The sequence below is a fragment of the Mastomys coucha genome, unplaced genomic scaffold (assembly GCF_008632895.1).
Source record: "Mastomys coucha isolate ucsf_1 unplaced genomic scaffold, UCSF_Mcou_1 pScaffold23, whole genome shotgun sequence".
NCBI classification, from domain to species: Eukaryota; Metazoa; Chordata; class Mammalia; order Rodentia; family Muridae; genus Mastomys; species Mastomys coucha.
The window spans coordinates 56,314,532-56,326,554 of NW_022196906.1; the positions used below are offsets into that span (position 1 = coordinate 56,314,532).

The 12,023-nt window shown below is 48.1% G+C and overlaps 1 protein-coding gene across 1 annotated transcript in view; it reads right to left on the reverse strand.

Moving 5' to 3' along the window:
* Positions 1 to 11,634: 11,634 nt before the first annotated feature.
* Positions 11,635 to 12,023, reverse strand: part of Rplp1 (ribosomal protein lateral stalk subunit P1) — a 1,464-nt gene continuing 1,075 nt past the window's right edge. The window contains exon 3 of the mRNA XM_031346316.1: positions 11,635 to 11,873. Coding sequence (XP_031202176.1) covers positions 11,676 to 11,873 — 198 coding nt within the window. The 3' untranslated portion in view covers positions 11,635 to 11,675. The remainder of the gene's footprint in view (positions 11,874 to 12,023) is intronic.

Genomic DNA, 12,023 nt, shown 5'->3' on the forward strand with positions numbered 1-12,023 from the left:
AGGCAACTGAAAGCCTCCTTTCCAGAGTGCAGGGTATGCCTGAGCTTCAACATCAGTACTGGAAGAAGATGATGTCTTGACAAAGACCCACTCGCCAGCCCCACCGTCAGGAACCCATCGGCTGCTTTGAAAACCTTCTTGGGACAGGGAGGATGGTTCAGTGGTGGTTAAGAGCAATGGCTGCTGTTGCAGAGGACCCAGGTTCAATCCCCAGCACCTACATGGTGACTCACAACCATCTATAACTCCAGTTCCACGGTCTGGCCTCCACAGCCACCAGGATGCACGTAGCAATCAGGCAAATGGTACAGGCACTAGTCAGGAATCTTGATGCTGAGTTCTGCGGCCACAGACACTTCAAGTGCCCTCCCTGAGCCCCCTCTTCATAAATGTAAATGTTAGAAGGATTAGGTACACAGAAGTCCCTCCTATGCTTAGAATGATGTGCTTCTCTCAGAGGCCTAGCATCTGCCCTGTGTGGGAAGAGCCCGCCTAACGCACAGCCAAGAGGAGAAAGGAAGCAAATGGGCATTCACAGGGTTTCAGCCTGCATAGCAGGCAAGGATGATCCAGAGCCTGGGAGACAGGGAAATGCTCTGGGCTGGGTGAGCAGCAGTGAGATGCTGTGAAGAGGAGCTGAGCTAAGGGGTTGCCTGGCAACAGCACTGGCTGGCCCTAGCAGCGTCTGAAGAGAAATGAACCACACTCCCCACAAGAAGCACCCTTAAGACCTGGCCCCTATCCCAGAGACCTGCTTCTACATTTTCCTCGGCAACACCTCAGCTTCCAGAAAGGAAGCAAATGCCTGTGCAACGAGAAGCAAACGTTTCCCACCCTGGGGGCCAAGGTGAACAGCTACAGAGTTCCTGCCGACAGAGAAAAGTAATCAATTTTTCATTACCCGGGGAAGGCAACAGGATGTCTTGGATGTCAACAGCTTCTAGGCAACAAAGACAAACCCAGTACACAGATGCCTCACCTGAAAAGACATTCCAGTTACAAGCACCTGCTGGGAGAGATAGAAGGGGAGGAGTCAGGCGAAGGCAGCGGAAGCCACCTTGGCCTCACTTCTGAACATGGGACATCCTGGGCAGATCCTGTCAGACAACAGCCCAAGTGGAGTCGCCTTAGGGAGGGTTTAGACACAAGACGGTGCGGGTGGAAGAGATCAGCCACTGTGGTGTGCGTTCATTCACTCAACAGATCACCTTGAATATTCCAGCCCAAAGGCTTGGAGGTACACGCTCAGACAACTGCCCCTCACCAGAGAAATGGACACGAAGACCAGGTGTGGTGGTGCACATCTTAAATTCCAGCACTCGGAAAACAGAGGCAGGCAAATCTCTGTAAATCTAAGGCCAACCTGGTCTACAGAAGGAGTTGTCCAGACCAGCATGGAGCTACATAGTGAGACCTTGCCTCAATATATAGAACAAAAAAAGAAAAAAAAAGAGTAGAGGGAGAGGAAGAAGTGGAGGAGGAGGAAGAGAGATATAAAGACGAGGAGAAGGAGAAAGAAAGAGGAGGAGAAGGAGTATGGGACACTGAGAGCCAGAAGAAAGGGACTGTCTCAAGATCCCAGGGTCACTAAGAGTACAGGTGGAATTGAGCCCCATAGCCCAAGGGGGAGTGTGCCACCGTCCCCGAGGGACTATGGGAGTGTGCCATGGTCCCCAAATGTTGCAGGATCACATGTGAAGGAAAAACAAGGAGCCTTTCAGAGGTCTTTGGAAAAGTGCTCAGCTACTGAAACCCAAAACCTAAAGGAGAACATTGTGCTATCAGGGTTGTTAGGGATCAGACAGAGCCTGGGCCCTGTTAGTGCTAGAGAGCTATGCTTGGCCACCCCCACCTTCAGTGGGCTAATCAAACAGGCAAGTTACAGTGAAGAGAAGAGAAGGGGGATTTATTCTACATGGCTACATTGGGGGTGGGGTGGGTAATGAAGCCCAAGTCCATCTTCTGGATCTTGACACAAGATTTAGGCTTAATTAGATGGCAAAAGGAACTCATGGCCCAGCAGCCCTGGCCCAGCAGCCACGGCCCAGCAGCCACGGCCCAGCAGCCATGGCCAACCTGTGTTCCTGCCTGACACTGGGCTCTCCCGGCTAGCACCAGGTCTCAGACTTTTCCTTCTCCCTTCATAGAATTCTGGGAGGAAATTCCAACTTCTTGGGGTCCACTTTTTCAATAGTGTAAAAGCCAAAGTGGGGGCACAAGTGTCTCTTTAGGATGTCCTAATTCCTGCCAGGACAGTTACAAGTTGGAATCTCTTCTGTGTGTACAGTATTATTTTTACCTCAGGGGGTGATTCTAACCAAAACAGAAAGCATGCCCCTTTCCAGGCAAGTTCCTAGCGCCGTGTCGGGCCTGTGCTCCCAGGCTGTCTCCTGTGTTTGTGTTACCCAGTGAATGTCAACGAAGGCTCAAGAATAAGTCAACACGAGTCTCTCTGTATATGCCAAGGCTTGTTAGCAGAGTAAACGGTGTGCTTAGCCTGTCTTAGAAGAATCTTTGCTGAGTAAACAGAAGGAAGGGTTTGCTTGAGAATAAACAGAACAAGGAGCTGAGGTGGCCCTGGGGCAGGAAGGTGACTCCACCATCCAAGCCAGAGAGAGGGAAGTCAAGACTGGAGTCCTTGAAAGTCCTTGGTGCAAAGGCCAGGAGATTGAGGTCCAGGGAAGTACTGAGGCTGGCCAATGTCACGCCACTGCTCCCTGAAGCAAAAGAAGGCCTCTCTCTTCCACACAATCTCCACCTTCCCTGTCTCCTCCTCCAGGAGCCACCTCTTCTGGTGGGTAGGCCAAAGCCCAGACTCTGACAGAATGCCACAGGAAGACCAGAATCGAGCTCTTTGGCTCTGAAGTCTTAAGACACTGATGTCTTGACCTCCTCAGGAAAGTGTATTTCAAGAGGGCTACAAGGAAACCTGGCTCCAGCTTTGTCATTCCAGTACTTGGTAGGAGTAGGCATTTAAGGCGGGCCTTAACTATATACCAAGTTTAAGGGCAGCCTGGGCTTCAGGAAGCCCTGTCTCAAAAAAAGAAAGAAAGAAAGAAAGAAAGAAAGAAAGAAAGAAAGAGAGAGAGAGAGAGAGAGAGAGAGAGAGAGAGAGAGAAAGAAAGAAAGAAAGAGAGAAAGAAAGAAAGAAAAAAAGGAAGGAAGGAAGAAAGCTGTAATGGTGGCAGCTGCGACCCAACAGAGGTAGGGATGGGGGCATGGTTTAGTTAGGAGAGAGATTGTCTAGTATACAGGACACTTTAAGATCCATCCCAGATACCATATAAATTGGGTGGTGGGGGTGCAGGCCTTTAGACCCAGCACTCAGAGGGAGACAACAGGATAGGAGGGTTCAAGGTTACCTCAGCTACTTAAGGGGTTCAAGGCCACGGGCTGTGTGAGACCCTGTCTCCAGAAAATAGGAAGGAGGAGGAGTAAATAAGGCAGAGCTAGGAACATATTTCAAAAGATATTTATTTATTTATTTTGTGCTTATATTCACATGTGCACATGTGTGCATGCCATGGCACACCTGTGGAGATCAGAGGACAATGTATAATGTGCTGGAGTCAGTCCTCTCCTAACCATATGAGTTCTGGGGATGAAACTCAAGTGGGCAGATGTGGCAGCAAGGGCCTTGACCCACTGAGCCATCTTACCAGCCTGGAAAATATCTTTGATCCCAATAAACCGTCAACGTTTTGTCTTTAAGTGTTTACACTGACTCATTATTATCAGAGATGGTGTTGTTAGAGGGACTGAATAAGGAACCAAGCCTTCCTTAACAGCACCGGATCTAATAACACACCTTTCCACTTCCTCCTTGGCCTCATTCACATGAGCTTCTCATTTCCCCAAGTAAAGAGACGCCCTCGGTCTGAAACCTTTGGCCCATATAAACCTGTCACTCTTAAAACTTAACTTGGATCCAACCACTGGCTAACATCCTCTCAAAGAACTTATTGTCACGGCGACACACAGAACCTCCCAGTGTTTTGATTCCCATTTAATTTACGGAGTCCTCCATCCTCTTTCACAAAGGGACTTAGAGGCTTAGATCAAAGCGCAGATATGCAGCCAAGTCAATGGAAAGAGCCAAGTAAATGAACCAAGAAAAATCAGCATCAAGGAGAGGAGGAGGGAAACAGGCGTTGTCTGTGTGGATCACTTCTGCCAAGACATAGGGCCATCAGTCCTCCGGATGAATATCCCAGCAGTTGAGAGACTAAACCACTAAGCACCTGTCATTCTAAAAAGGGGACGGGGCTGGCTGGCAAGGTGACTCATTCCTGAACAAGAATGAGAACTGAGTTCAGATACCCAGAACCCACAGGAAGGTAAAAGGAGAGAACCGACTCCTCCAAGCTATTGTGCTCTGATGGCCACATGTGTGTCCTCTGACATGTACACACCCACACTATGTGGTAGGGATTTAAAAATAAAAACAAACAAATAAGACAAATAAAAGGGCTCTGGAGAGATGGCCCAGAGGTTAGGAGTGCTTCCTGGTCTTCAGAGGACTAGAATTTGGTTCTGGCCCAGCCTGGTCTACAAAGCAAGTTCTAGAACAGCCAGGATTACACGGAGAAATCCTGTCTCAAAAAAAAAAAATCTAAATAAATAAATAAATAAACAAATAAATGTATGTCAGACCTGGAGGCACAGGCCTTTAATCTCAGTACTTGAGAGACAAAGACAGTTGGATCTCAGTGAGTTCAAGGCCAGCCTGGCCTAAATAGTGAGTCCCAGGACAGCCAGTTCTACACGGTGAGATCCTCTCTCAAACAAACAAACAAACAAACAAACAAACAGTTAAATATAATAACATAAAAATTAAAGGAAGATAACAATTAATATTCAAGATGACACAAACTTTGTCCCAGGTCTCCATTTCACAAGAACTTTTCTTATTTACAGAACACAGCAACATTTCTGAAAGTTCATGGCAAAAGCAGAACCGGTCCTCACATGACTGTTTCTTCCAAGGAGCCAGGAGGGGCACAGGGTGTGCCAGTTTGCCCCCACATCCTTGGCTCTGACAAGAGGTGAAATTGAGAGTAAGAAGAGGAAAGGCAAGTGTGTGAGAATAAATTACAAAGGAGGTAAGACCAAATTCAAGTGCACGTGGCTTCCTCTGGACAAGATCACGGGTTGACACACAATCTTGTCTTTTCTTACCAAGGTGTGGGCTCCCCCACCCCTCACTCTTTGGTCAAATAGCACCCAGCTGTGAAGCCATTCCCACGACTGGCCACTGTGAGGCAGCACTGAGCCAGCGTCCTTACAAATTCATTTGTAAGCAACCCAGTCCAGTATGCATGCAACCCTGCCCTCGTTAACCCTGAAATCTCTGTATCTGACTTTCCTCATAGTTAAAACCCACAAGCTAAAATAGCTCCTGCAAATTACTTCTCTAATTTTCTTTTTAATAATTTAAAAATCATTTTTACCATTAATTTGGAGGGGGTTGTATGCACTGTGACATCAAATGTAAGTCAAGGCAAAAATCGTGGGGGTCATTTCTCTCCTTTCTTTATGTGGATCCCAGGGATCAAACTCATACCTTTAGGTGTGGCAACTGGCATTTTAAAAAATGTATTTACTTATTCACTTTACATCCCAATATCAACCTCCCTTTCCTCCCAGGACCCCTTCACGAAGAACCTTCCTCCCACTCCTCCCTCCCCTTCTCCTTTGAGAAGAGGGACCTCCCCTCTAAGTATTACCCCCCCACTACCACTCCCCACTCCCCCATCCCTCCACCCCAGCACATCGAGTCGCTGCGGGACTAGGCATATCTTCTCCCACTGTGGACAGACAAGGCAGCCCATTTAGGGGAAAGGGATCCACAGGCGGCAACAGAGTCGGGGAGAGCCCTCACTCTTCTTTTGGGGGTCCCCGCATGAAGATAAAGCTGCTCATTTGCTACACATGTGCAGGGACCTAGGTCCAAGTCTGTGCTTTTGGTTGTTAATTCAGTCTCTAGAAGCCCTCAAAGGTCCAGGTTATGTTGACTCTGTTGGTCTTCCTGTGTAGTCCCTGTCCTCTTCTGGTCCCTCAGTCCTTCCTCCAACTCTTCCACAAGACTCCCTGAGCTCCATCTAATGTTTGGCTGTGGCATCTCTTTCCAATGCCCACTGGGTGGAGCCTCTCAGAGGACAGTTATGCTAGGCTCCTGTCTGCAAGCTTAACAGAGTATCATTAATAGTGTCATGGATTGGTGCTTGTCCATGGGATGGGTCTCAGTGTGAGTTAGTCATTGGCTGGCCATTCCCTCAGTCTCTGCTCTTTGTCCCTGCACATCTTGTAGGCAGGACTCATTTCAGTTGGAAGGTTTTGTGGATGGGTTGCTGTCCTTATCCCTCCACTGGGAGTCCTGCCTGGCCACAGGAAGTGGCCATTTCAGGATCCATATCCCTCACTGCTAGGAGTCTCTGCTAGAATTGCACTGCCCCTTCCCCAAGACCTCTTGGGAGTTCCCCCCATCTCAAGGTCTCTAGCATGTCCTAGAGATTACTCTCCCATGGCTGATCTCCCTTCTCTCTCCACTGCTCTCCCTACATCTGATTCCCCCCTCCACCTTACTCCCATCTCAAACCCTCTCCCACCCAGTTCCTTCCCTCCATTCACCTCTGATATCTATTTTACTTCTTCTGAGAAAGATTCAACCATCCTCTCTTGGGCCCTCCTTGTTATTTAGCTTCTTTGGGTCTGTTGATTATAGTGTATCCTGTACTTTGTGGCTAATATCCACTTGTAAGTGAGCACATACCATGCATGTCCTTTTGGGTCTGGGATATCCACTCAGGATGATATTTTCTAGTTTCATCCATTTGCCAACAGCAGGCATCTTTACCCACTGAGCCATCATGCTTACTTATTTGCTTGTTTATTTATTTATTTTTGAAACAGGGTCTCACTACGTAGCCCTGGTTGACCTGGCACTCTCTATGTAGACCAAGCTGGCCTCAAACTCACAACAATCCTCTTGCCTCTGCTTCCAGAGTGCTGGAGTTTAAAGTGTGGCCCACAACATCCCACTCAGATTTATTTTATTTATAATTATATGTGGATGATAAGTATGTGCAAGTGAATGCAGACGCCCAAGGGATCCATAGGCTTCAGATGTAACTTCAGAGCTGGAGTTACAGGTGGTTGTGAGCTGCCCTGCATGGATGACAGGAACCAAACCTGGGTCCCCCAAAATGGCAGCAGGATGTCTTAACCACTGAACCATCCCGGCACACACCTCCCCCTCCCTTTCCACCACGTGGGTCCAGGATTGAACTGAAGTCATCAGGCTTGGCAGCAAGTGCCTTTCCTTGACGAGCCATCTCAACAGCCCAACGAGACCACATACTCATTCCTTCATGTGTTCTTTCAAACGATACCTGCTATGCTTGGTCCCCTCCATAGGTACACTGAGTAAAGCAGGAGTGCCACCAGAGTCCTGACAGAAAATCTTAATGAGTAGGGAAGAGCAGGGTAAAGGGTGACCTGGCAGCCTTCACCAGGCATCCACCTCCTTCACTTTGGGACAGATTCCTGCTCCGTTCAGCCTGTCCTTTCATTCTAATGCCTGTAACCGTTCCACTTTAAGGCAGAAGTCACTGAGATGAGAGAAAAATGAGACTTAATCAACAGATCATCCACAGCCAGACTTATAACACCGTGTCCCAGACCCGGAGAGCACCTAAGTCATCTAAACCTTCAGAAAGAGCCGGAGCTTGCAGGCAGATCATCCACAACCAGGCCGTCCCTTTACTCAGGAGCACTCACCTCAGAAGGGGAAACAAATTGCCCATTCAAGGGACAACTGCAATGATTCTTCCCAGGAGCTGCGCAGAACCACTCTTGTGATAATTATCAGTCAGACTGAAGGCTGGTGACAGGCAAGATCTCTCACCCACACACACCCTTCCCTGTGGAACCTCGTAGCGTTCGTTAGTTCTGAAAACACAAGGGTGAGAGCAGTTGCCCTTGATTTAAATTCCTTTCCTGCCTTTCCCCTGTCTGATTTAGAGGCAAGTGGCCAGACAGACCCTACTTGCTGGGACCCTCCAAATCAGGCCTATGACTCCAGTACATAGGGAACTGGAATTCATTAGAAACGCTGGTCGAAGCCGGGCGGTGGTGGTGCATGCCTTTAATTCCAGCACTTGGGAGGCAGAGGCTGGTGGATTTCTGAGTTCAAGGCTAGCCTGGTCTACAGAGTGAGTTTCAGGACAGTCAGGGCTACACAGAGAAACCCTGTCTCAAACAAACAAACAAACAAACAAAAGAAACGCTGGTCAATTAGGGATCCCTGCCTGTAGGTGGTATGTACAAACTGCACCTTCTGAGAAGGTTCTTGTCAACGGCCTGTGGAAGGGCCTAGGAAGATGCGAAACAGCTCCTTCTTTTTGTCCCTTTGCTTTTAACAGCTTCCCAGAGACCTAAGCTGGATATAAAAACCCAAAGTTCAGCAAAGCACAGTCATGCAGAGCATAGCTGCCACCTGGAAGTCTGAGGCAGGAGGGTTTCTGGCAGGTTCAAGTCCGCTCTAGGCTACAGAGTGAGTTCCAGGTCAGCCTGAGATAGAGAAGAAAGCCCTGATTCAAAAATTTAGAAATAAGCCGGGCGGTGGTGGCGCACGCCTAGTCTACAGGGTGAGTTCCAGGTCAGCCTGAGATAGAGAAGAAAGCCCTGATTCAAAAATTTAGAAATAAAAAAATTTAAAAGCATCTTCTGTTTTCTCTGGGCAAAAGAGCCTTCTGCAAAGGAAGGTGTTAGAACATCCAAAATGCACTTGCCCAAGGTGCTAGAATAGACAGGACTGCAGAGTGCGGACTATCACCCATAAAACCCCAGGGTACTGTTTCTCACCCACCACCCAGCACAAATGGAACCCTTATTTCCAGTTTAGATATGTGTTCTGTCCCGGTCCTAGTGCTTAATAAAAATGAGCAATCTCATTTTTCAAAAGAACAGTTTCCTTAATACAAGACCACAAAACCCCTTCAAATCAAGGCTACTGACACCCATCACTAATAACTGGCCTACGAGCGCCCCCAGCGGTTCTCAGGCCTCAGAATCATTTGAGAAACGGCATGACTCGGACACGCTCTGCCTCCAGCCCCGCCTCCCTCTCGACCAGCGAGGTGCAAGTGCTATCCGTACCCACCACAACCAGCCAACCTAGCTCGAGGTTCAAACTTCAGGATTCAACCTTCCATGCATCTCCTCCCAAATCCTAGGGATGTGCATCCTAGGGAGAGCCACCTTACCCTCTGGAGCCTCGTGTTTCAAAGAAAGTTTGCTGGTGCCCAAGAGCCAGGCCTCTGATTTTTTTTTTTGACTTATTTATTATTTATTTATTACAAGTACACTGTAGCTATCTTCAGATGCACCAGAAGGCGTCAGATCTCATTATGGGTGGTTGTGAGCCACCATGTGGTTGCTGGGATTTGAACTCAGGACCTTCGGAAGAGCAATTGGTGCTCTTACCCGCTGAGCCATTTCACCAGCCTCGCCTCTGCATCTTTTAAGACCACCCTCATTGTCTCCCACAGCAGGGCTCCAGCATCTGTCTGTCTGGTAGGTAAGGCTTTTGACATGAGACCTCGGGTTAGAGCCACTGATCTGAGCGTGCGAGGGTGGAGTGCTGAGGCCAGACTTAGTACCAGTCTCGGGGCTTACTGACAGAGACCTGTCCCTGACACACTTTTGACAGTGAGTGCTGCGAGCTAGGTGAATGGATGAGGCAGGCAGGCTTTGCCCACTTACCTGCCGCTTGTTACCAAAAAGTGTATTTGGTGCCCTTGGGTCCCAGTTATAGCTGGTGAACCCCGTTCTCTCCAGATTGTAATTTGTAAAGATAGAACTGAATGAACTCTGTTAACTACATATTCAAGACCAACAATGAGCCAATGACAGCAGCGGCCAGTACGAGCATGCATTATAGTTGGATAGACAAGCAATGCCACATGGTGTACTTAATGCTATCTTCCTGTGGCAGCGGGCAGAGCAGGAGTTTGGTTGGCACAGCACTTGCCTAGCATGCCCATCTACAAATCTAGATCGTAATGGCCATAGTGAGTTCAAGGCCAGCAATCCATAAAATGTGAAATTTATAGTAGTAAAGTTAATCCAGCCTGGGGTGGTCCTCCTGAAACTAGTTTGTGAGGCGGTTTGGTTATAACTTTCAAACTCAACAGCAGGTCCTCATTCACACTAGCTCAACGTGGTAACAGCAAAATTTACCTCCATGTAAAGTACATGGTGAATCCTCACAAAATTTTCAGCTTTGGGCTTGATAGCGTCACAAATCTGGAGTCCTCACCTCTGTGGTACCCTATTTCCAGATCTCTCATGGGTTTTTTTGTTTTTGTAGACAGGGTTTCTCTGACTGCTCTAGCTGGCCTGGAATTCATCCTGTAGACCACGTTGGCCTCAAAGTCAGAAATCTGCCTGTCCTGGCCCCCGCCTCCCGCCCAGCTCTCATATCCTTAAGTTGCTACCTAGATGGCAAATGGTGCCTCCCAACACTCCTTGCAGGAGCCTAAGCTAGCAGAGGGAAAAAGCCAAGCTGAGTCCTGCCTCCTGGCTTGACTACCCTGACCATGGAGCCCCACCCATCTTTCTAAAGGTGAGCATGTTTACTTTTCAGACTCAGGCCCTGCTTCCCTAATGCCCTTGACAGGTAGGCCCCACTATTGCCAAGCAGCAGCACACTACTGGGAATCCAGATCTGGGATTGATTGGATGGCTGTCCAAGCTCTTCATGAAGTATACATGCCACAGCACATTTATGGTCAGGAGACAGCTTTGTCAGTACTCTACCCACCCTAACATGGTCAGAGATTGAACCAGGCTTGCCTGACATGTACCTTCACTCTGATCCATCTCACCAGATCTAGTGTTATAACCTAGGTTCCTGATCCACACTGGGATTACAGTGCAATAAAGAATTATCTAGGGCCCCACTGCCCTCATTCCAAAGGCAAGCGATTCCCAAGGCCAGCCAAGTCTACAAGGAAATTCCAGGCCAAACAAGGCTACACAGTAAGATCTTTCCTCAAACTCTACAACACCCTATGTCCTGCCATGCTGTATACATTATCCTTCATGTTGGGGGTATGTTCCAGGATCTTAACCCAGGGTCACAATTCAATCACTACTGTATTGAGTTCATAATTTTGATGCAACTAAAACCACACATATAAAACTTGTGGACAGGTATGTTCTCCTGCCCTTCTAGATCCTGCTGTCCCATCCCATGTAACCCTGGATGTCAGGGTTCATTAATCACAACTTCCACTTAGATACTCAAGAACTGTGAAGTTCTTTACAGAGGTATTTTGCTATCCTGGACAGTAAGTTAGCTTTCAGGCCTGTTTAAGAACTTCCAGGGCTTTAATTTTCAAGTGGCTGGCACTAAACAGGCCCTCTGAACCTAACAGTCACTCGAAGAGGTACCTTTCTAGACCTACCCATTCACTCTACCTGGATGGCCCAGTTCTTAGGTAACCGACCCAGACTTTTCATACAAGTAACTCCTGCTGGCTTTGACCCTCCTTCCCTGACATTTTTGGGACCTGCTTCCATCTCTGAAACTTCCAGAGCTTTGTGGCATACAAGTGAGACCAGCCCACCTACAGGTTCAGCACTTTATTGGACATGTTAACAAATGCAGTTTAGTCAAAAAGACCAAAGCCCATGTCATCCTCCGACTCCTCGGACTCTTCCTTCTTTGCTTCCACTTTCTTCTCCTCAGCCGGGGCAGCAGCAGTAGATGGAGCAGGGCCACCAGCAGGCGCAGCTCCAGCCGCTGGAGCCGGCCCACCAGCCCCTACATTGCAGATGAGACTCCCAATGTTGACATGGGCCAGGGCCTACAACACAGGGATAGAAAAGGCTTCTAGTCTTGTGCTTCAGATTTAATGATTCAGTTCAGCTCTTTTCACCCTCCAACATCCAGGACTACAATAAATCAACATACAATCAAGGCTGGTCCTGTATCTGGTACCAAAAAAAAAAAAAAA